This window comes from Suillus fuscotomentosus (genome assembly GCF_016647785.1).
Source record: "Suillus fuscotomentosus strain FC203 chromosome Unknown F5891scaffold_153, whole genome shotgun sequence".
Taxonomy (NCBI): domain Eukaryota; kingdom Fungi; phylum Basidiomycota; class Agaricomycetes; order Boletales; family Suillaceae; genus Suillus; species Suillus fuscotomentosus.
This window is the reverse complement of record NW_024539665.1, coordinates 15,103-38,406: the sequence shown is the minus strand read 5'-3', so window position 1 is coordinate 38,406 and position 23,304 is coordinate 15,103. Positions and strand designations below refer to the sequence as shown.

Below are 23,304 nucleotides of genomic sequence, written 5' to 3'. Positions count from 1 at the left end.
GGTGTCAATGTCACCTCTGGCTTATTGATTGGCAAGCTGCAGCCATAGGGTCCGAAATGCAAGCTGATCTTGGGGATTGGATCAAATGTCGCCTTAGACGTGGCATCAAAGAACAAGGGTCGGCAGCACAAGATATGCTAGACTGATGCAAAATCCCTGTCGATGAATTGCGGTCTCAGTGGTCCCACCAACGGCATTCACAGTTATCTATACGCGCTCATAAGTTAAATGTATCATAGCTCATCAGTATTGATGAGCGGTCCTCTAAGATGCCCCAGTTCGCCTCAAGAAAGAGCTGGACACTGTATTAGCCCTCCAAGCAGATCTTGATGCATCAGATAGAGCACTACAGACTACCAGAGCAATGCTAGAGAAAGAATCAGCCTCTGACAATACATTAGAAGCTCTGCAGAGCCTGGAGAGGGGGCATGGTCGGCTAATGGACAAAGTTGAGGCTCTCTACTCATCTCTTAATGTTCATGACAGGTTTCCTGAACTTCAAGGGGTCAATCTCGATTTTGTTCGTACTCTTCTGATGGCATGGGACCTCAAGATGAATGTTCATAAATGTGCCATTGCGAGCTTCTTCGAATGGGACAAACTTGACCATGCCATTGGAGGTGCCCAACAAGCCTTAGGTAAGTGTGAACCTTATTATTAAATATGATGGTATCCTTTGCTAATTACCTATAGGCACTAAGCTTCAACATACATGCAAAGCTATAGCGAAGCGCCAACCCGCGCTCATGACCGCCATCCGAAAATTTAACACCTACTGTGAACAGTTAGATTCCCTGTATGACCCGAGTTGGGGGATTCCCCTGCCTGCCCCTCTTCCGACGAAACTCGCGGAATTACGCAATGACCCCAAATTAATGGAAGATGTATGGATTACACCATCAGTAGGAGAAGTTCCCCAATGGTTGGATGACTCTCACATCAGGGACAGTATATGAGCACTTTTAAAGCGGGATCGGTGTGAAGAAGAACAGATCCACCTTAGCATTGAGGCTGATAATCTTTGTCGTTTCTTTGGTGATGAACTGGCCACGCTTGAACTCGCTCTTTGGTTACCAGAAAGTGAGTTAATTTGATTCTTGTAACAACCTTCTGCTGATGTATAATCTAACTTTAGATGAACTGTTTGCTGTTCTATTACAGCAACAGCATGCTCATTTCATCCGACTTCAATCTCGATGGTCCAATTCTTTAGCTTTTCCGGCATCCTTTGCCAGTCAAGTCAACAAAGCACTGGATGTTGCTACTACCCTCTCGGGAGCCTCGCGCAGCACAACACTTCTTTCCATTGATGCTGGCACACTTGCAGTGCCGGATCCTGAAGGTGGGGATGAATTTCCCGTCGCTGATCCTGACCATTCCCTGCCCATTGATTCCGAACATGCAGTGCTTGCTGATGTCCTAGATGGTCAGATGGGCATGCTGGAGTTGGATAACAACAACAACTCAACAGATTACGGGTGTGAAGCTAACACCATTATTTGTTGGGATCTTCCTGAGGTAGTTGACATTTTCTGTCAGGAATATGACACTGATGTATCATACTAGAATCTTCTGGTGGATGACTTCAACGTTCCAACGCGTGAGCCTGGCATTCTCATACCCGGGCCTGGCAAAGTCATCGCCAAAGTACAACCTAACTCGCATGATGGAATCCCTCATCAGATATTTGACCATAGGGACATCAGTTTCCTTAGTTCTCCTACAGCACACCTGAATGATGTATGCATCAACAGTTGCGCTATACTTCTCTGGCACTCTCAGCTCAGGACCTCAGGTGCACCATGTGCCATCCTCTCAACCCACAATCTTCCCCGCATTCATTACAATGTGCCAGATAATGTCATCTGGCGTAATACATTGTGGATTCATTATTGGGAAAAGGTTACCTGGGTGCTTCCTATTCATCGTCCGTCGGGCATTGGACACTGGGTGCTTTGTGTCATCCGGCTGTCCAACAAACATCTTTATCTTTTTGATAGTCTGGGTGATAGGGTGCCTTGGAAGAATGACATTAAAGTGGGTTCAATTTCATTCTACGTCTTCGTTTAACTGATCAGATCTGGATCTGAAAGGATATAATGAGACTAATTGCTCGGTTCCTTGCTATTGCACGCCAACACGAATATCGTGTTAATGTTGACCTTGAAGGGTGGGTTGCTCGACCATTGAACGTGAGTTTCACACTCCATTTTCACGATGTTTCCGACCACTTTGTATTATTTTAGGTCCAATGCCTTCAGAACAATGATTTTGACTGTGGTGTATGCGTTTTAGCGATGATTTTTGCTGTTGTGCATAGTAAACATATTACAGGAGTACAGGAGCAGGACATAGACAATCTGTGACACTATCTACGGACTATGGTTCTTGTGTTGCCAGTTTATAGATATGATTCAAAGTAGAGTAGTACAATGATAAGTTTTATAGACTACGACAGTATGGATTCTGCTCAGTGACTAGTAAATCAACTTCCTCCTGATAACTTAAGATCCTCCGCACTACCCCCTGGCGGTAGCACTCAGCCATGAGTTTGTGCCTTGAACATACCTGCAGTTGGTTAGCGACACAAGCTTTCAGATCATCCCAGCCTTCAAGCAACTTCCTCTGTGCATCTTGAAGCTCTTTCAGAACTTTAGATATTTCTCCCGCATCGTACATAGCTGCATGATGGGCGCAAGATTCCCTTTCCATACGCAAATTATGTCCGTGTTTCACATCAAAGAGATTCTGTGTGAAATGCTGTTCTTCTGGCGAGTCGGGTGGAGGAACGGAATTGTAAGGTGGGGCTTTGTCCCACTGGGAGAGATCTGAATCATCAATCAAGTCGGAACCATTCAGTGATTGGTGAAAGAGATAGGAATTGGGAAGAGGAAGATTAGCAAAGTGCGAGATAGAAGACAGTAGAGGATTATGCAGGTTCTTTGATGTTGTAGGAGGTCCACGTCAACCGTGATGTTTAGCGTAGGCACGAGCATTCTGAGCTTGTCGAACCATTTTGCCTCTGAAAAACATATCAATGTTGCAATAACAGATCACTGAATTATCCTTACTGTTTTAACTGGAAATATGATTCTGTATGTTGACGAGCAGCTGCCATTCTTTCCTCTAATGTGAAGTACTTGGCTCGGTGGCCCATGGTTGGGTTAATTGGACAAATAGTAGTCAAAGTCAAGTAAAGTTGATGTGAATATCTCACCATTGTGCCACCTAGTTACTTGTTGAAATGTAATATAGCCATGCACAATAAAGTTCTTGTTAAGATTTTGGTATGAGCATGATGGGGCGTGTTGATAGCGTCGATGAGGCCAGTTCAGACAACGTGATAAGTGGTCAATGTCAATGCATATGTCTTTGAAGCTCAGTACTATTCATATCTTGAATCTCATTGGCTTACGACTGTTGTCTGAACCCTCGCAGCCCTCGTAAGAGCCTCGTTGTAACCCTCTTGACATTGAAGCCGAGGCATACTGTTTCACAAGTATACCTCTCCATCCCTCACAGAGGCTTGAGCACTATCAAACTGAGCCTCTTCGAAGCCTCGCCATAGTTCATTTCAGTCTTTTCCTGTGTTTTGCTGCAGATCCTAACAATGCAGTATAGCATATACAGTGTGCACAGACTCGGAGCACATGGGAAAGACACAAGTATGTCTCAAAAGTTAACACTACCTAACTCAGAGCTCTCCTTCTCTGACCCCCAACATACTTCACTGGGATGGAATAAGTTCATCCACCTCCAACTCCACCTCCATCTCATCTTCATCTTCATCTTCGACATGGGTGGCCTCATCAAGACATTGTGAACCTTGTCCGATGGAGGAGATTTGTGGAATAAGCTCTTTGGTGTTGGATCTACCTACTGTCAACCTCCAGGAGGGTGGGGGAAGCAGTACCTCAATGAATACCTTCAGTCTCTGCCAACAATGCATGGTGTTAGCTGCCACAGGAGCTCATATACCAGACACCGGCCCAGGATCAGGACGCCGTGCAGGTGATGATGCAGGACCTTGTCTACAGGACAGTGGCCCAGGAGCAGGACATTTTGCAAGAGATGGTGCAGGAGATTGCACAGGGGATGTTTCAAGAGAGGTGTGGTTGAGTTTGAGGCGAGGAAGACCTTGTCGATCAAACCGACCATTAGCATACCAGCGCCACCCACGGGTGTAGGCTGAATGAGGCGCAGGCACTTCCTCAATGATGACAAGGCTGCGGGAGGCCATGAGATGTGCAAGGGCACCTTGTTTGGTGATGGTTTTGACGGTAAGTAAGTCATTTTTGAGGGCATCCGCAAAGACTTGGCGCTCATGAAGTGAGAGATCATGTATCCCCTTGCTCTTTGTGAGAGTGGCGCATTTTTCACCAGGCATCAAGACATCTTCGGGATAGTTCTGGAGGATGTAGCCACGATGGGCTAGCTCTATCGGTAGCAGCTTCCACGGAAACGTCCCCCCTCGTCCTTCGAGCTTCCCTGCATCATTCTTGGCAAACATTCTAAGAGATCTCAGCCATCAAACTCACTAAGCAATGCTGATAGCCCACCAATGATACACAGTATGCTATTGAGGCTTCTCCATCTGTCGGGGTCACTAACTTGCCACCTTTCCAGCCACCTTTCCAACACTGTCTCTGCTGGCAAGCCATTCTGTGCTGTGATGTGTTCAAGGGTATGGTCTAGTTTAGTGAAATCCATGATTCTGAGGTATAGATGCGTGGTAGAGGAGGATTGTGACCATCACTGATAAGACTCATGCATGGCCTTCAATCAGAAGGCCTGCCAAGTCGGCTCGAGGCTCAACTCAATTTAATTATTATTTTCATCGATTCACTACGGTATTTCAAAGTTCCCTTCATGTTTGATGAAGTACACACCTGTTCTGACATTGAAATAGACATCATTGTGAGTATCTATGGCAAACGAGATGGGGTCTCGTTATCAGTGCGATAACAGCTGTTTGTTGGTCAGTTTCGTCACCACCACACTTTTCACTCACATTGTACTAACCCAGTTTCATTGTCTGTTGACAGCACACTGAGTGGGCATAACTCAGACATGATCTGCCTTCCATCAGTGGACATACTCAGACATGACAACCTATCTTCCATCAGTGCGTTTCGGACTCAGTACTAGATTTATCTTCAATCTGATTGCGTCCTCACTAATGCCATTAGTCATTTGTACGGAACCCTCTCTGGAGCCTCGCAAGAGCTACAACATCGTGAGCCTATCTCTCTGACCCTCCACACCCTCGTCAGCTGTGATTCCTGAACCTTTGTAAAATCGACCTTGTATGTTGGGTCTAGCCTCTGTATTAACGCTCATCTATCTCTTTTTAGTGTTAATGAACCGATTAGTGGGCCTTTTGCAAAACAATGCTGCGGGCTTGCCTCATAAATATGAGCCCTTGGGGTACTTTTTTTTTGCCTTCATTGTTCCCCTCAGTTTTACTTTGTATTTCATGTGATCCCCCCAACAGACAGACCACCTCGATGATACCCTCGTCGAATATACCCCTGATCAGGTAAGCAACACCCTCCCGTGTTGCTACTTGGTATGCTACCTATGCTCACGATGTGCAATATCAGCTTTCAAACGATTCATTTCAATATATTTTCGTCATTGCCTGTTGCATATAAGTATGCATGCCCATGTACCAAACTTGTTCTATTATTGACATATTCACTACAGATATGATGCAGAGTATACCAGAAAATCATTCTGCTGTTGACCAATGGTCATCTCCTAATCCAGGCTACATGGGCTCGTCTCCTGCATCCTTCGACTATATTGAGGAACAGTTTGGCAGAGGTCATCAATATGAATTACCGCCTGCTGAATTGACTCCCTCACGGCTGAGGACAAAACTCAAGGCCACAATGCAGGACACTGGTATTGTCAAAGATGCCTCTGCTCGATGCCAGGCCTATCAAAATCCCTCTGCCGAGCCTTAGCTTCCTGTAGGTCCATTCCACCACGTGGCGCAGGGTGGTGCTTCAACTTCAACAAGTGATGCATCGTCGCTTACACTCAATATGGTTAACAGCCGGCACACCTCACCTTTTCCTCCACCACCAGGTCCTGCACAACTGCAGGATTTGTTTTACAGCTCTATGGGCCAGCAGCCTCCTTGGATGGAGCAAAACCCATCCAATGATTTCAGCATGATGCAGCCTGATTCTTTTACGGCTGGATTACTTGGAAATCAAGCTTTAGGCATGGTCGAAGCGGGCGACAAGTCACTGTGGTCTGCACCGTCTGTGACTAACGTGCAAGGCTCTCGAACTATCACTGCGCAGAACACAACCTGCCTTGAACCTCCGCCTTCACACACGCCTTTTCATTTTCCTGCCAGTTCATCTGGTCAGTCTGTCATGTCTCATGGATGTTCGCTAGATCCAGTAGGCCAACCTTCTTCTGGATTTATGCAGAACTCAACATTCACCCTGCGTCCTGTACCACCTCCAGATCATGCTCAGCCTATTCCAGCCATGAATATCATCCCACCAATGCCACTCAAAGATGGTGGCTGTAATACCTCTACTGCCTCTGCATCAACCGATAATGCACCCCCTACCTCAATGAGAGATCTCAGTCCAAAGTTGGACCTAGGGTACTATTCTCCGGCTGCCACCTACCGTGTTCAGTTCCCTGAAGAGAACAAGCCAATTACACACCAAGAGGATCATGCGGTAACCGGCCGCAGGTCAGCAGAAATGAACGCAGCACTCGATACTGGGTTTGCAGGCATTGAGCATTACTTTCTTGACAACACAGCATCCACCACCCTCCCCATGAATCAACTAATCAACTTATACCTGAAGTCTCGAGGACGCACTGTGAATGGCACCAATTACTGGAATCTGTATGCCAATTACTTCAAGGACCACACGCAAGAGGAGCTCAGCCGCATTAGAAAAGAGGTAATAGAAGGCGGTGGCACGCCCAGTAAGTTCATATAAAACTACAGCACAATACTACCGCATGCTTATACCCTTCACAGGCACAACCTTGCGAACGCAATGCTATGAGAAATTCAAGAATACCTTTCCTGACACCTATCAAGACATCCTCTCAAAGCACAAGGAAGTATCTCTCCTGGGCTCGTCTCCCCAAACGATAGCCCAGCGCGGACAGGCATTCCAAAAACACTACCAAAATGTGACAAGCATTGTATGTAATCTCTGCGAAAGTGTTAACATTATCTGACATTCGTTATTGTAGCTTGAGTCCGGCTCTGCTAGGTTCGGGTTTGAAGCAGCTATTGTACTATGTGGTAAAGTGGTTAATGAAGACGGTTCCCTCGGTCATTCATACAATACACCTGGTGCTGTTGGGGTAAGTTCATTTTTATTTCAATTTTCAACATTTATTCAGTAACTTGCAGTTCTGGGACATGCGATGCCGTGCTAGCGATGATGCGATAATTGGTCATCTAAAAGCCCATGTGTAGTAAGTACATTTGTGCTCATGCTACATAATGCTTACGTGGCTCCAACCTGTTACAGTAACACTACATCGCTATCTGCAGTCGATGAAGCGTTTTCAGACGCTGAGGATGATATCCATGAAAAACTGACACCAACCCTCACCAACGACATAGACCAGGCTTCTGATGTTGTGGAGGAATGACAGGATGATAACTTGAAATTCGTAAAGCAGGAAATCACCAGGCAAGCTGGTATGTGCGACCATCCTCACTCATCTTCCTTTAGACTGACATGCTGTGCGTTGCACCAGCCAACTTTGGCTGCAAGATAAACAGCGGAAAGATTTTCCCTTGGAAACTCATGCCAGCCGGGCTCCTGGAAGCCAATCTTAGCATCCATGCATATCCTGCACACAAATGCCTATTGCCCAGTGAAGCTCACAGTAAACTTGGGTTAAACAAAGGCATTGGGGCACTGATGCAGAAAGAGATCGTGGCGCTTGTTGATTCTTTGAAGGGAGGCACTATGCACATCATTCAATTTCCCAGCAAGGATTGACGTACGTATCATATTATGGTAACGATGTTATACTTACATGATATATAGCGGCTGTGATCGCTTCTCAGAAGCCCGTAATTGAGGGCGAAGTGCCTCCACCTGATTGGCCACATCATGGTGTGCGACGGTTGTTCCTTGATGGCCATACTGATAACAATGGTCTTCCACGCCTCAAGCCCAGCACAGCAACTATGAAGGTCAAGAAGGGTATTAAAGCACCCAAATCCCTTACACCACCATCGGAGGGTATGGATGATGACGAAAGAGTCGGAACTTCCATGCCCAAGCCTCTACCTCAACTGATTGTCCAAAAGCCTAACCCCAATATGCATCTCGAAGTCGTACCTCCACCCTCACAGCCTTTCAAAGTCATTCGACCACCATCGCGTCCTTTCAAAGTCATTCCCAAGCCACCTGCAACTCAGAGTCAGGTGATCGAACTTACGTCCGCCAAAGAGAATTCCATAGAAGAACCCAACACTGAGTACGAGGAAGCAGGAAAGAAGAGGAAAGTCAAGTCCGCGAATACATCGCATGCATTAAAGAAGGTTGCCCCGCCTACCGAAAACACTAATGCTCCAAAAGTGGTGAAGAAAGGTGGGCGGGGTAAGAATAATGTGCAATCCAAGGCGCCTACACCTCCCTTGTCGACCTCAAACACTTTCCCTACTACGAAAGGCGGTCCACTATCCCCATTAACAGTGGGATCATCGAGCGATGGTCTGCCATCACCGGAACATAGTGAGTACTATGTACATCCATCTTACTATTTGCTTAAAGTTCAATAGGTAAAGTCGGTAAAGCAATGTGTCTTCGAGATGGACCTTCTGACGAGTCCAAAAAGAGTATGTTTCATCTTTTAATTTCATTAATTCCATATGATTGAATTTACATGCTCTAGAACATGTTAAACCACGCCCAGTGACCAAGGACTCACAGGTGGTTATGAATCGTGGCCTTCGTATGGTGTACAGGGAATCGGACTCCGAGTCTGACGTCAATGAGGGCACGAAGGCCGATTCTGCCACTACAACAGGCACCATCCCCGAACCCACTGATGCAGCCAACGTCCAATCTGATTTTTGGAGCAAAATTCTACACAGCTGACAAAGGATGAAGTAGTAGGAGATATGGAGGAAGAACTACCCCAAACCGCCCCATTGAATCTGGTGGCTCCCACTATTCCTGACCAGCAGCCTCTTTGTGACTCCAGCACCCCTCATCCCCGCACTCCTAGTAAGACTCAGGACGAGCATCCACATGATACCCCTTGTTCCCACACTCCTAGTAAGACTCAGGACGAGCATCCACATGATACCCCTCGTGCTGACCTTACCCATGATGCCCCTCGTGACAACGCTCTCCATGACCCTCAGGATGGTCGTGACCCTCCGCATGGCCCTCTTCATGACCCTCCGTGTGACCCTCGGGATGGTCGTGACCCTCTGCATGGCCCTCTTCATGACCCTCAGGATGGTCGTGACCCTCCGCATGGCCCTCTTCATGACCCTCCTCGTGACCCTAGGGATGGTCGTGGCCCTCTTCATGACCCTCCGCGTGGCCCTCTTCATGATCCTCGAGATGGTCGCGACCCTGCATACAACTATCGTGAGGTCATACATGACCCTCACAATGACCTTCGTGATCCTCGTTATCCTCACACCCGAGGGTACTCCCAAGAACCTGCGCATGGCCTTGACCGTGACACTCTTCACCCCCACGATGCATTCTACCACCACAATTCTCGTAATTCCCACTATGGTCCACCTCAAGATCTTTATGCATCCGGTGATACTCGTGACAGCTCACCTGTGCCCGATTTTCATGGTAACTATAGTCCTGATGAGCATGAACATGCCTACCCAAGTCGATACAGTCCTGGGGTTGACTCAGGCTATGGTTGTGAAAGTGGATACAGGTCCCGACACGATGACCTTGATGAGCGTGGGCAATCACTACCTCCTTATCATAGTTGTCCATTTGGTGGAGGGAATTACCATGAGGATGGATATGGCAGAAGATTCCAAGATTCGAGATGGGGTGAAGCTGCTCATTTGGACTATGGTCGCAATGCTATTCCACGAGCATTCAGTCGGGATTTGCCCAATCCACGGCCTCTCCCCACTACTTAATCCCCTCCTTGCTGCTCAAGCCTTTTAGTTGATCTATCTTGTTCGCATCATGTGTCGCTCATGCCTACATTCGTCGTCTATTTACCTTGTCGTTGTCTTTCGTTGGTGTCTTGCACCTGTGTGTTATACCCTTACAATGATATCTACTATACTTTGTAACTCGTTTTTGTCAATATCAGTATAGCAGCTCCTCCTTAGCTTGCTGTTGTGTCCTTCAGAGCGAGATCACTAAGAAGCCTGCCCGGATCCAATATGTTTCTGTTAAACTGAACATTGCATTGTAACATATTGATTTAAACATAAGAAAAGTATGAAATAGCATAAGTGCAAGACAAACATAACTTGAACATATGGATCCAAAAATGACATAGGCACCGAGGATTAAATAACATAAGGAACATCAGAGATAGGGTTCGGGATAAAAGTATTTCGGCAATTATTAGCAAGCTTTTTAGCCAGGTAGGTCTGGGGGAGTTATTAACTAGCGGATTATTAGCTGCTTTTTAGCCAATCACGTGATGTTGATTTTTAGCAGGCGAAAAACTCGCTAATAATCCTAGCTAATTAGCCAACGCAAAAAACACTCATTCCCATACCTCCGGACACTCGTCATCGCTTCCATTGATATCCTCAGCCTCTGCCTTGCCCTTCCCTGTGCTGTCCACATTAGGTCGCGATTCTGCCAACACTGCCAGCAAACCATCCGCACTCAGATCTACCTCAGATTCAACGTCGAAGTCGGCATTTGTCACCATGGCTGCCGCAGAACTCGTTTGCACATGATCCAACCACGTACTGGACTCGTCGTCTTCAATTTCTTCACCTCCTTCAATACTTTCGGCTGATAGCAAGCTGTTCTTCGCATCATGATGCCATTTACCCTCTTTTGCTTCGGATCCAAACAGCTCGGTGTCATCTATGGTAACTAGTCGATCATCTGTCAGTGGTAGAAGCTAGCCAGTCGACTCAGAATACTATTCCTGACCTGATTGCTCGATATCCGAGGCACAGTCAGCTGTAGGGAGTTATTAGCATTATTAGCCTCGTGATTTTTGCAACGAGTTATTAGCGTGTTAATAGCTAGTTATTAACATGCTAATTAGCATGCGGCTAATAAGCAGGGAGTTTTCTCCCGAACCCTAATCAGAGACCCTCGACGAATTCCTCGATTGACGATAACAAACCTCGCGAACGTCACACACGAGCCTCAATCATAATGTACGGCCTCGTGAACGTCACACAGGAGCCTCAATCATAATGTACGACAACCCTCCACTAGGATGGAGCATCATGGAGGTCTTCACAGCGAGGGTCCAAGAGATCTTCTTAAACCTATGGAGGAATAGGGAGGGAGACTCTTTGGAGAGGGTGGTCTCAGAGACCACTTTCCCATAACATAGAAACCGGGTCTTACAGACTGTGGGAACGAGAGCATAGTGCTCCCAAGGGTGCGTTACAGTATGTTACAGTGTTTACATGTGTATATAAAGTTATATATACGTTGGACAATTTTGGTGATGACGTTGTACGTTAGTACTCGTACTCAAACGTCACATTAGAACACTCACATCTCAGTATTCGGTTTACGAATCTGAGATGTTTCGACGGCGGCTGGCTGCTTTTATATGGTGAGTGCGCCAGCAGGAGTCTCAACAAGTGCGAGTACCTACCCCCTAGCCACGGGCGGCCATACCTGGGTGCTACATGCCAATTACCCGTACAACGTGATCAAGTATACGGGGCAATATTTGTGCGTAATCAGAGATGCTTGATTTTACGTAGAGAATCCCGGACATTGAGCTTGTTTTGTAGACTGCCGTACTCCTTATCGACGAGTTAGCAGCGACCGCCGACATTGTGGAACGACTTCTCATCCGAACCACTGTTGCGTCAGCTTGTTTTTTCACTTGTGTACACAGTACAGTGCACCACCAGCTAGGCAGACCATAGAACGAATCAGCTATCGGACCTGTGGCGCCAGGTACACGCACAAGTCACAGACATATTTATGTAATGCGGCGCACTGGCATGCAGTACTGGGTGCCTCTGATGAGTCAATGATAAAGCTACAGTGACGGCTAGACTCGGGTGCTACATAATAGGAGGTGCCGTACGATTACTGATTCCATGTCAACTGATCAGGTTCTTGTCGACCGCCGTTGTAGGCCTTATCGATTAGCTAGCCAACCAGCCGGTCAGCAACCGCCTCATTGGAATGACTTCACGTAGTATAACGAACCCGCATCTTTTATCCAAGTCATTCCCTCACACCACCATGATTGCGCAGCAGAATGACGAGGAGACACCTCTTCTGCAACGACCAGAGCAGCCAATGGCCAAGACACCTCTTCCATGGGATCAAATTTGGGTTATACTGCTCTTGGAGATGCCAGAAATTCTTTCTACTCGGACCCTCAACCCGTTTATTCCTCAAGTGAGAATATCCTGTTTGCTTGGACTTATCTGATCACAACTGGACTTTGTCAAGCTCATCAGAGACATCGGAGTCACTCGCGGAGACGAATCCCAGGTTGGACACTATGCCGGCATCCTTGTAAGCATGCCTTCATCGGTTTTGCCCTTTCCTTCGTTCATGATATTATTCTCTCCAGGAATCATCGTACTATGCAGCTCATACTCTGACTGTTTTCCATTGGAGTCAACTGTCCGACCGCATCGGGCGGAAGCCTGTAATACTGATAGCTCTATTAGCAATCTCCATATCAATGTTGTCGTTTGGGCTATCGAAGACCTTCTTCGGTCTGGTGGTCAGGTCAGTAAATAGTAGCTGTGATCATCAATTCCTGACATTCTCGACCAGTCGTATTGTCTGCGGAGCATTTGATGCGAGCGATAGTATGGCCAAGAGCAACCTGATGGACATCACTGACGCAACCGATATGCCCAAGGCATACAGTTATATACCAATTCCGTGGATGATCGCAGGCACAGTTGGGTAGGTATACAGTACATTATCTCTCGCACTTGAGGTTGACGGCATTTAGAGCACTCGTTGGGGGATCGCTCTCCCAACCAGCAGACAGATTCCCTGACATTTTTGGGCGATCAGAACTCCTGAAAACCTACCCATATCTTCTGCCGTGCTCTATTTCGGCATTTCTGATATTGACAATGTGGCTAGTCACGTATATCCGTCTTAAAGAGGTGAGCGCGATGCTGAAAACCCATCTCTGGATCACACTAAGTGTGGTTACAAGAGCGTTTCTACCAAGACACTGCTTTGGGAGCTCATTAAACGAGGATTCTTCGGACAGTCATACTCAAAACCTCGCCAGCCATCGAGCAATGTTATAGTTGATCCTGGCGAAGTCAAATCAAAACCGCTTCCGCTGCGTGCTTTACTAACCTGGAAAGTGTTGAGCGTAACAGCGAGTTATGCCACTACAGGCCTGTTTCAAATGGGGTTCAATTCGCTCTTACCTGTTTTCTATGCGACACCGATTGAACTTGGTGGTCTTTCCCTTGATCCTTCTCGCATCGGCACTTTACTTGCAGCATCAAGTGTCATACATGGAATATTTCTGCTACTTTTCTACACTCGTTTAAATGATTGCTTCGGTGCAAGAGCTATCCACATCACCGGCGTCAGCTCCGGCATACCCATGGTCATTTTATTCCCAGTGACCAATACTTTGGCTCGAGCCTATGGAATGGGCATGGCGGTGTGGCTGTGTGTTTCTGTCCAGCTTATGCTGAAGACTAGCTTGATCATGTGCTTCCGTATGTTAATCCAGCACTTCCTGCGTTCTGTTGAACTGAGAAGAACCCATAGCCTGCATGACTTTATTTGTCAGAGCAGCTGCTCCTAATCGCGCCTCGCGCGGAGCAACCACTGGAATCGTCATGGTGGTTGTCGCGGTAGCAAGAATCATCGGCCCAGCGTCTGCAACTTCGATTTTCTCTTATTCATTGCAGGAAGGGCATGATGCATGGTCGATATACTACTTCTTGATCGCAGTTGTATTTCTCGCTGTAGGTACTGCTTTATCACTTCCCCGTGATCCTAGTGTATGGGAAGATTCCCAATAGCGACTGACTGCGTGTTATGATCTAGTGTAGGAGGTAGAACTGGCACAACTTTAGGCTATGTAAACTAGTATGTGTACAACATTCCGTACTCCCATGATAAGTTAGGGAGGTTCTGTCTGCAGCAAACTTTCGTGCTGTTCTCTACAAACCCATCTGTAGGGAAGTGGCTGTCTTCGCTATCGAGATCGCTTGATGATTTGAGAGCAAGCTGAATGCAGAAACAAAGGCCGTTCTAGTCTAACCGGCTTCAGTCGTCCACTGTTTGTCCTCGTGTTTTTATCCTCATGTTCAGTTTCGTTGACCAGGCCAGGTGGAAAGTATCATGGACAAACATACCATCACTGAGATTATGACGCTGGCCAGTGGCTGGCTGCAAATCCCAAATGTTCAATCCTCAAGATATAAACGAGGCTCTCGCTGTGCTGTTTCAGAGATCTTTTACTTCGGTTCCCCAATGCTGTTTCTTATCTCGAAAAGGAGTAGCTAGTCACCTGCGCATATGCTTCTCGGCGACCGAAGATAGGTCGTGGGCATTCATGAATCACCAGCTATCCATCGGAGCCTCTTCTATCTTGCATCTCAGCGATTCTACTCCAAGGGACGTCCAGAAGCCTGGTGGACGCTTTGGAAGTTTTGAAGGCAAAGGTTGATGATGGGATGTTCGAAACAGGACAATGTGAGAGCTGCCCAGCAGACTTTTGCTGCTTCTTGCCAAGGACGTGTATGCTCTCATTAATCTCTCCATAGGCACGATCTCGGATATACACTATAACGGAAGCGAGGATGCGAAACTGATACACTGCCAGAGAGTCTTCGTCATCAATTTCCTGGAATACCTTTTTGGCGATGAGTTCCGGTCGAAGACGGGTGAGAAGGCCAAGACAGCTTTTCAGCATGCCTACGTCAATTTTTCGCACTGGGTGCCCATGGAAACTTCATCTCGCCGAAAGATTCCAAGCTACCTAGTGTAAAGTCGTCGAGGTAAGATTCTATTCGTTGTCAAGCAATATCATGTCTTAGATACTACCTCTGCACAGTGCCAGATATAATTTCAAAGAATGGACTTTGCGACACTGGCATCATACAAGCGCGATTGTGATGATCCCACCTTTAGCTCTAATGACGATGTTTATTTCAGATAGGTGGAGAAGAATTCCGATGAGCGAGAATTGAGGTCAAAACGTTCATCACGCGTAGGCTGCAAACATGGTTCCATACAATAATTATCGGAGCTTCCCTGCATCGCTCTCAATATGGACCCGAAGCTTCGCATTACATTTCCTAAGGAGTCAAAGCATTCCAAAAACGACCAATGTCTGCGAATCTACGCGGCACCACATTTCCATTCTTACGTTACTATTTCAATGTCATGGAACTGCTGCGTGGGCTTGTCTCGAAGCACCATCGCAGATCACTTTTAAACATCTAGATGGACTTGTCAAATTTGGGAGCACTGCTACGTTACGCCACTCGCGGTGGGAGACACAAGATTCGTACCCATAATGAAATGAAAAAGACTCAAGGGAAGAATTCCGTACTACATAGCCCCACAATATGTGGATATCATTCGTTGGCCCAGTTAGTCATCGATCATTCAGGAAACTGAGTCTAGAAATCCTGACAGCAATGCCTCTGGCGCCGGTCCAAGGAGCTCTCGACGTTGGATCACCAGTTACTGTCACGAGTCTAGGAAGTGATTAATTGCAGTGATTCCAGACACGTACGCCATCACTGACGCAGCGCGTAAATGTGTCAATATACTAGTACATACTTCGCTGATCAATGGCTCTTTGAAATTATCCGCCAATCCGAAGACACCAGCGTGATACTACAAACTGAACGCTCTGGCTGTGTGATCACCACAAAGGCCAGCCTGTTAGAGCAGTTCGCTGCATGAAAATAGGCTGGCAGTTGATGTACAAGTGAGAAAGCTCGGTGCGCGTGCTGGTACATGTCAACATGATGTAATCTTATCATGATCAATTAGGTCAACACTAAACGCGTTGCTGCCCGCGTGTTTGATCCCAATTTTTCTACTAAAGCTCGCGTGTAGCCTTTGTAAACGACTTTCACGACCATTTGTCCTTTGTCTCTTTTTCTTCATACTTCATAATATACCTGCCCGAGGTCTGTATTTCATTGCTGATCTTTTAACATGAAAAAAATGCTAATCTGATCAATATCATGGATGATGCACAGATGGATCTTCAATCACTCGCGAATTTGTTCGCGACAACTTACAATCCTGATCCTAATGTACAGAAGACTGGCGAACTCCAAATACGCAAAGTGATGTCTTGTTTCATTAGACCTGCAATCATCGCGCTAATCGCCCGTGCAGATCGGTGCACAGGAGGGCATGCTTACTGCCCTTTTGCAGATCATCGCATCTGACGGCGTTGAATTGTATGTCTACTCTTAAGTTCCATGACACTCGTTATAATAATTTTATGACAGAGCCACTCGCCAAGCTTGTAGTGTTTACCTCAAGAATCGCGTCCGTACCTCCTACATCCTTCCACCAAATCCGCGCCCAGACCACGTCCCAATTGCTCAATCCGACCGCACCGCACTAAAAGCCAACATTCTTCCCCTTCTTTCTGCTAGCCCAAGCCGTTCCATCACCGTCCAGGTCGCAGCGACCCTCAAGGACCTTGTGGCAAATGACTTCCCCGATCGCTGGCCATCTCTTTTGGATGACGTGAAAAGGCTCTTGGGAAGCGGAGACGTGAGGGAAGTAGGAGCGGGTGTCGTAGCCGCCCTCGAATGCGTTAGAGCGTTCAGGTATGTATTTCATTGCGTTATCCTTCAGATTTCTCTAATAAACGCGTAGATTCCGCCAGAAAGCCGACGTCCTGCCAGGCATTATTACCACCCTCTTCCCTACGCTCGTCACTATCGCTGATGGCATGCTCAATACCTCCCCGTCCCAACCTGCGTCCCAGGAGATTCCAGCCATGCTGCACCTGATTCTTAAGACGTACAAAACTGCAATTATTGTCAACCTTTCTCCACACCAGCAGAGCCAAGAATCACTCGTTCCCTGGGGAAGACTCTTGTTTCGTGTCGTGGAGATGATTGTTCCCGTGGAAGGTGTTCCAACTAACGAGGAAGATCGGGAGAGATGCGAATGGTGGAAGGCCAAGAAATGGGCGTATGGAATCCTTGGTCGACTGTTCCATCGGTGTGTATTTTCTTCGAATGTTCTGTGCGTCTCTAAGAGCATCGTAGCTTCGGCAATCCCTCTCAGCTCCCGTCACCGATGCAGAAGGAGTATGGCGTATTTGCACAGAACTTCGTGACTGCCTTTGCTCCCGAAATCTTCAAGGTGTATCTCCACCAAGTCGAGCTATACGTTTCAGGACAGGCGTGGTTGGGCAAGAAATGCCAATACCAAATCTTCCAGTTTTTCACAGAATGGTTCGCATCGACCTTCAATCCCTCGGATTATGCTGATGCGTTTATCCACAGTATCAAGCCAAAGTCGACGTGGATACTCCTGAAGCCCCATGTCGACAACCTCGTGGCTAACTTTGCATTCCCCCAGCTCACTTTCAATGCGTCCAAACAAGCCATGTGGGAGGCAGATCCCGTAGAATATGTCCGTGCTAGTGTCGGTGAGTTTACCTGATCTCTCTCTCCTGTTATCCGTGTCAGTATCTCACATGCCAAAGACGAGTACGAGAACTTCTCGTCCCCCGTAAGTGGCGCCACCTCGTTCCTTCTCTCCCTCGCAAGCAACCGCACAAAAACGTCCTTCCTCCCGATGCTCCAGTTCATTAACACTGTATTGCGCTCGTGCGTCCCTGTTGCATCTACTACATCCATCAACTCACAAGAATACGATATAGCAATCCCACGCCGGCTCAGCGCTTTGGCGCCCTGACGATGATGTCAGTCCTTGGCCCCTTCATCGTCCGCCATCCCGATGTCAAGGGAAGCATTGAGCAGTTCATGGTACAGTACGTGCTGCCCGAGTTCACATCGCAGGAGCCGTACTTGCGGAGTGTCGTATGTCTATTTATCTCCGCCAACTTTCTTGAGCTGACGCGGTTCAGGCATGTGAGGTGCTTGGCGTAGTGACCAAGGCCGGTATCGCCTGGGCTACCGAAGAGGTAGACATATCTACTATAAGTGTTGTTTTCATGCTAACGTCAATTTTGCACAGAACTTGAACAACCACTCCCGTGCTGTGGCGTTGGCCCTGGATGATCAGGAACTCCCGGTACGCGTGCAAGCTGCATTGGCCATCACTGAGCTGGTTGTCGTCCACGATTCTGGTGTGTTACAAAAAAATTTCTTTTTCTTATGCTGTGTTCGAGCTAACTTGGGTTTTTTAGTCAGGGACGCCGTCTCTCCGCAAGTAGGCAAGGTCGTGCAAGGTACATCTCGTGTCTAAACCTATCGATGCACTCATTTATTTCGATGGTGGCTGTTGCAGATCTTCTCAAGCTCTCCGATGAGACGGACCTCGATATCCTGAATCACAGCATGGAAGCTATGGTGGATCGGTTCCAAAACGAGCTTATGCCCGTGGCTTCGCAACTCACTGCACGCCTGGTGAGCGTCTTGTCCTATAATGATTACTATAATATGCTGACGGCATGTATGTAGTGCGAGTCTTACTTACGCCTTGCAAGAGAGGGTTTGGCACAGCAGAATGAAACACTCCCGGACGGCATCGATGTGGAATCACTCGTGTCGGATGGCGACGACGATAAAGTATATGGCGCCATGGGAGTCGCCAAAACTATTGGAACCGTGCGTGTACTCTCGCTATCATGTTCGTCCAACGCGTCTGATAAAAGCTGCGTAGGTGGTTTCATGCATTGACTCGTCGCCAGAGATTTTGTCGCAGGTGCAGGAGGTGATCATACCCATCATCCGCTTCACCCTTGAGAATAAGTTGATCGGTGCGTCTGTTCCTTTTTGCACGAAGGGCATTGCTGATTGTAGCGTTTGTAGATCTATTTGATAATATGTATGACCTCGTAGATGCCCTTACCTTCCGTCTTCACGCAATATCACCGAACATGTGGCCAGTGTTCGAGTTGACTTATGACCTCTTCAAGAGCGATGCTGTTGATTTCCTTGATGGTACAGCCCACTACTTTCCGCGTATCTCTAGGTTGTGTTACTAATGGAGGTGGTAATTTGCAGAAATGCTCCCCTCGCTGGACAACTTTGTGTCGTATGGTACCGATGTGCTGAAGGCACGCCCTGACTATAGGTCGAAGGTGTTGGACATGTACCGCACGGCTATGACAAGCCCACAGCTGGGTGATAACGACAAGATTAACGGATGCAAGCTGGCAGAGTCGATGCTTCTTAACTTGCACGGCCATGTGGATGACGTAAGTCTTTGTGTTCGTGATCCACACCTGAGACACCTTCTCATCGTGCTTCTGCAGCAACTCCAAGACATAGTCACCATCGCCGCAGACCACATCGACGAAGGCGAGACTGCCTCATTCCGCCTTGCCAATCTCGAGATTCTGGTCAACACCGTCCTCTACAACGCCTCTGCGGCGCTTCATTTCATGGAGGCCTACAAGCCAGGATTCTCACGCACGTTTTTCGAGCGCTGGTTCGCAGCAATCAACAGCGACAATAAGCTCCCACGCGTGCACGACAAGAAATTGAGCATTTTGGCGCTGTGTAAGTTGTTGGAGATGGAGGCTGGCGCGATTCCAGAAGGATTGAGGGATGGATGGCCTGGGATTGTGGGTGGCGCTTTGAATATTTTCAAGGGGCTGCCTCAGGCTGTTGCGAGTGGGTTGCAGATTGTTGTATGACTGGTAACCTGACTGATGGTGTGGTTTTGTAGAGCGCAAGGTGTTGGAAGATCAGCTGGTTGAAGGGGACGATGATGAAGATGAGGACGAAACTAAATATCTCAATCTTGAGGGAGAAGAAGATGGTAAGCGTATATTGCTTTGTTGCATATTCAGACTCTTGACACTTCTGTTTAGAGGATGTTTGGGACGAAGATTCCGCGTATCTCGAGATCCTAGCGAAAGAGGTTCGTCACAATTCCATATTCGCAACCTACCGCTCACACAAATATCATAGGGTGCTCGCCTAAGAGAAAAATCTGAGAAAGCAGAAACAGGAGACGATGAGTCAGATATATCAGAAGAATCAGAGATCGAGGAAGAACTAGGGTTTTTCAGTCCGCTCGACAACATCAACCCATATGTCACCTTCAAGGAAGCATTACAGAGTGCGTCGTTCGTTCTTACAATCTTATACTGTTCCCTACTGACAATGACCGTTTTCATAGCATTCCAGAATCAAAACAGTGCTCTATACCAGGCAGCGACGACGATGCTCACGGTTGAACGGCAGACTGTGCTTATGGAGGTGGTGACGGTGGCGAATCAGGGTGATCATAGTTAAGGTCTTTTCTAGTTGTTGTATCGTTTCCGCTTGTTCGATGCGTTTTGACGTCTCGCGCTTTGGATATTATAAGACGATTGACTGTTCGCTTGTTGTGGTATACAATAGGTTATCGACGTCAAGGGGACCGAGTTCCTTTTTTCCTTCATATCTTCATGGTCCGCTTTCCTTGATAAAAATCACACCTTGAATTATAATGAAATCGGAGGTTTGATGGCCCACCCTTCTAGCTCTCTGCGCTGCCTCTCTGTTCGGCAATCGTGTTCGTCGCACGAAAAGCGGTAACGTTTGCGTTATCTTGCGGCGTTTTCTCGACAGATGCGTAGTTTGGTGCTATGTCGGTCGATGCTGTTCTGAAGGCATGCTATCTAAGGCTATCAAACGTTTACTAGCACACGGTCGTCCCGTTATCCATCCTCGTACTAAGCCCGGTGACGGATTGGATTTTTACGTTTGAGAACGCCTTTTGTTTCTGCAGTCGGCTTGCTCTCAAATAATCGAGCGATCATTTTTCAAGATCATGGCGGAATAAAAGGGGCTACTATACTTGTACGACAGCCAGATGGAACCGCACGAAATTTTCTGCAGGCAGAACCCTCCCTAAAAGCTTATCATGGGAGTAGGGAATGTTGTACACATAATACTAATCTACATAGCCTGAAGTCTTGCCAGTTCTACCTCCTACACTAGATCATAACACACGGTCAATCGCTATTGGGAATCTTCCCATACACTAGGATCACGGGGAAGCAATAAAGCAGTACATACAGCGAGAAATGCAATTGCGATAAAGAAGTAGTATATCGACCACGCATCATGCCCTTCCTGCAATGAATAAGAGAAGACCGAAGCTGCAGACGCTGGGCCGATGATTCTTGCTACTGCAACAGCCACCTGGGCAATTCCGTTGGTTGCTCCGAGCGAGGCGCGATTGGGAGCAGCTGCTCTGACGAATAATGTTATGCAGGCTATGGGTTCTTCTCAGTTCAACAGAACGCAGGAAGTGCTGGATTAACATACGGAAGCACATCATCAGGTTAGTCATCAGCATAAGCTGGACGACAACACACAGCCATACAGCCATGCCTATTCCATAGGCTCGAGCCAAAGCATTGATCACTGGGAATAAAATGACCATGGGTATGCCGGAGCTGACGCCGGTGATGTGGATAGCTCTGGCACCGAAGCAATCATTTAAACGAGTGTAGAAAAGTAGCTGAAATATTCCATTTATGACACTTGATGCCGCAAGTAAAGTGCCGATGCGAGGAGGGTCAAGGGAAAGACCACCAAGTTCAATCGGTGTCGCATAGAAAACAGGTAAGACCGAATTGAACCCTATTTCAAACAGGCCTGTGGTGGCATAACACGCTGTTACGCTCAACACTTTCCAGGTTAGTAAAGCACGCAGCGGAAGCGGCTTTGATTTGACTTCGCCAGGATCAACTATAACATTGCTCAATAGCTGGCGAGGCCTCGAGTATGACTGTCCGAAGAATCCTCGTTTAATGAGCTCCCAAAGCGGTGTCTTGGTAGAAACGCTCTTGTAACCACACTTAGTGTGATCCAGAGATGGGTTTTCAGCATCGCGCTCACCTCTTTAAGACGGATATACGTGACTAGCCAAATTGTCAATATCAGAAATGCCGAAATAGAGCACGGCAGAAGATATGGGTAGGTTTTCAGGAGTTCTGATCGCCCAAAAATGTCAGGGAATCTGTCTGCTGGTCGGGAAAGCGATCCCCCAACGAGTGCTCTAAATACCGTCAACCTCAAGTGCGAGAGATAATGTACGGTATACATACCCAATTGTGGTTGCGATCCTCCACGGGATTGGGACATAACTGTATGCCTTGGGCATATTGGTTGCGTCAGTGATGTCCATCAGGTTGCTCTTGGCCATACTATCGCTCGCATCAAATGCTCCGCAGACAATACGACTGGTCGATAATGTCAGGAATTGATGGTCACAGCTACTATTTACTGACCTGACCACCAGACCGAAGAAGGTCTTCGACAGCCCGAACGAAAACATCGAAATAACAATTGCTAATAGAGCTGTCAGTATTACAGGCTTCCGCCCGATGTGGTCGGACAGTTGACTCCAATGAAAGATGGTCAGGGTATGAGCTGCATAGTATGATGATTCCTGGAGAGAATAGTATCATGGACGAACGAAAGGGCAAAAACGATGAAGACATGCTTACAAGGATGCCGGCATAGTGTCCAACCTGGGATTCGTCTCCGTGAGTGACTCCAATGTCTCTAATGAGCTTGACAAAGTCCAGTTGTGGTCAGATATAAGTCCAAGCAAACACAATATACTCACTTGAGGAATAAACGGGGCAAGGGTCAGAGAAGAAATAAATTCTGGCATCTCCAAGAGCAGTACGATCCAAATTTGATCCCATGGAAGAGGTGTCTTGACCATTGGCTGCTCCGGTCGTTGTAGAAGAGGTGTCTCCTGGTCATTCTGCTGCGCAATCATGGTGGTGCGAGGTAACGACTCGGATGAAAAATGCAACTCATTATACTACGTGAAGTCATTCCAATGAGGCGGTTGCTGACCGGCTTGTTGGCTAGCTAATGACTCCGATAAGGCCTAATGGCAGTCCACAAGAACCTGCTTTTGCTGATCAGTTGACATAGAATTAGTCGCACGGCACTTCCTATTATGTAGCACCCGGGTATAGCCGCCACTGGCCCGCCTAGAGGATCTC

General features: G+C 47.3%; 7 protein-coding genes across 7 annotated transcripts; 4 read left to right on the top strand and 3 right to left on the bottom strand.

Annotated features, from left to right (window-relative positions):
* Window positions 1-4,126: 4,126 nt before the first annotated feature.
* Window positions 4,127-4,435, bottom strand: F5891DRAFT_907604 (uncharacterized protein; the record flags this gene model as incomplete). Its single annotated transcript, XM_041373573.1, has 1 exon — window positions 4,127-4,435. A coding segment is annotated over one exon (309 nt), but the record flags the coding sequence as incomplete, so codon positions are not given.
* Window positions 4,436-4,927: 492 nt separating this feature from the next.
* On the top strand, window positions 4,928-5,969 carry F5891DRAFT_1198465 (uncharacterized protein; the record flags this gene model as incomplete). Its single annotated transcript, XM_041368637.1, has 5 exons — window positions 4,928-4,970; window positions 5,027-5,125; window positions 5,190-5,236; window positions 5,495-5,539; window positions 5,718-5,969. The coding sequence occupies 5 exons, from the start codon at window positions 4,928-4,930 to the stop codon at window positions 5,967-5,969; spliced, it is 486 nt and encodes a 161-aa protein (XP_041217555.1).
* Window positions 5,970-9,133: 3,164 nt separating this feature from the next.
* F5891DRAFT_1198463 (uncharacterized protein) lies at window positions 9,134-10,135 on the top strand (the record flags this gene model as incomplete). The annotated part of the gene is made up of 1 exon (XM_041368636.1): window positions 9,134-10,135. One exon carries the CDS (start codon window positions 9,134-9,136, stop codon window positions 10,133-10,135), a length of 1,002 nt encoding a protein of 333 aa, XP_041217554.1.
* A 584-nt stretch (window positions 10,136-10,719) lies between these two features.
* F5891DRAFT_987281 (uncharacterized protein) lies at window positions 10,720-11,350 on the bottom strand (the record flags this gene model as incomplete). Its single annotated transcript, XM_041377887.1, has 3 exons — window positions 10,720-11,072; window positions 11,121-11,150; window positions 11,338-11,350. 3 exons carry the CDS (start codon window positions 11,348-11,350, stop codon window positions 10,720-10,722), a joined length of 396 nt encoding a protein of 131 aa, XP_041217553.1.
* Window positions 11,351-12,410: 1,060 nt separating this feature from the next.
* Window positions 12,411-14,346, top strand: F5891DRAFT_1214512 (major facilitator superfamily domain-containing protein; the record flags this gene model as incomplete). Its single annotated transcript, XM_041369278.1, has 7 exons — window positions 12,411-12,569; window positions 12,624-12,689; window positions 12,748-12,908; window positions 12,957-13,091; window positions 13,141-13,300; window positions 13,354-13,876; window positions 13,929-14,346. 7 exons carry the CDS (start codon window positions 12,411-12,413, stop codon window positions 14,183-14,185), a joined length of 1,461 nt encoding a protein of 486 aa, XP_041217552.1. The 3' UTR covers window positions 14,186-14,346.
* A 1,628-nt stretch (window positions 14,347-15,974) lies between these two features.
* Window positions 15,975-20,805, top strand: F5891DRAFT_137410 (armadillo-type protein). Its single transcript, XM_041370623.1, has 23 exons — window positions 15,975-16,120; window positions 16,173-16,312; window positions 16,385-16,474; window positions 16,527-16,591; window positions 16,643-16,969; window positions 17,019-17,369; window positions 17,417-17,605; window positions 17,657-17,802; window positions 17,860-17,983; window positions 18,037-18,196; window positions 18,244-18,300; window positions 18,354-18,465; window positions 18,526-18,567; window positions 18,627-18,745; window positions 18,800-18,946; window positions 19,002-19,098; window positions 19,151-19,282; window positions 19,346-19,539; window positions 19,597-19,957; window positions 20,013-20,105; window positions 20,158-20,207; window positions 20,258-20,408; window positions 20,469-20,805. Exons 3-23 carry the CDS (start codon window positions 16,385-16,387, stop codon window positions 20,582-20,584), a joined length of 3,123 nt encoding a protein of 1,040 aa, XP_041217551.1. The 5' UTR covers window positions 15,975-16,120; window positions 16,173-16,312; the 3' UTR covers window positions 20,585-20,805.
* Window positions 20,806-21,295: 490 nt separating this feature from the next.
* On the bottom strand, window positions 21,296-23,072 carry F5891DRAFT_1282781 (major facilitator superfamily domain-containing protein; the record flags this gene model as incomplete). Its single annotated transcript, XM_041370555.1, has 7 exons — window positions 21,296-21,552; window positions 21,605-22,127; window positions 22,181-22,340; window positions 22,390-22,524; window positions 22,573-22,733; window positions 22,792-22,857; window positions 22,914-23,072. The coding sequence occupies 7 exons, from the start codon at window positions 23,070-23,072 to the stop codon at window positions 21,296-21,298; spliced, it is 1,461 nt and encodes a 486-aa protein (XP_041217550.1).
* Window positions 23,073-23,304: the final 232 nt, after the last annotated feature.

Bases quoted from the DNA above. Each gene is read 5' to 3' on its own strand.
- F5891DRAFT_137410 (XM_041370623.1), top strand. From the start codon at position 16,385: ATGGATCTTCAATCACTCGCGAATTTGTTCGCGACAACTTACAATCCT. The intron at 18,197-18,243 runs GTATGTCTATTT...GACGCGGTTCAG, and splicing joins AGCCGTACTTGCGGAGTGTC to GCATGTGAGGTGCTTGGCGT. The intron at 18,466-18,525 runs GTGTGTTACAAA...TGGGTTTTTTAG, and splicing joins GGTTGTCGTCCACGATTCTG to TCAGGGACGCCGTCTCTCCG.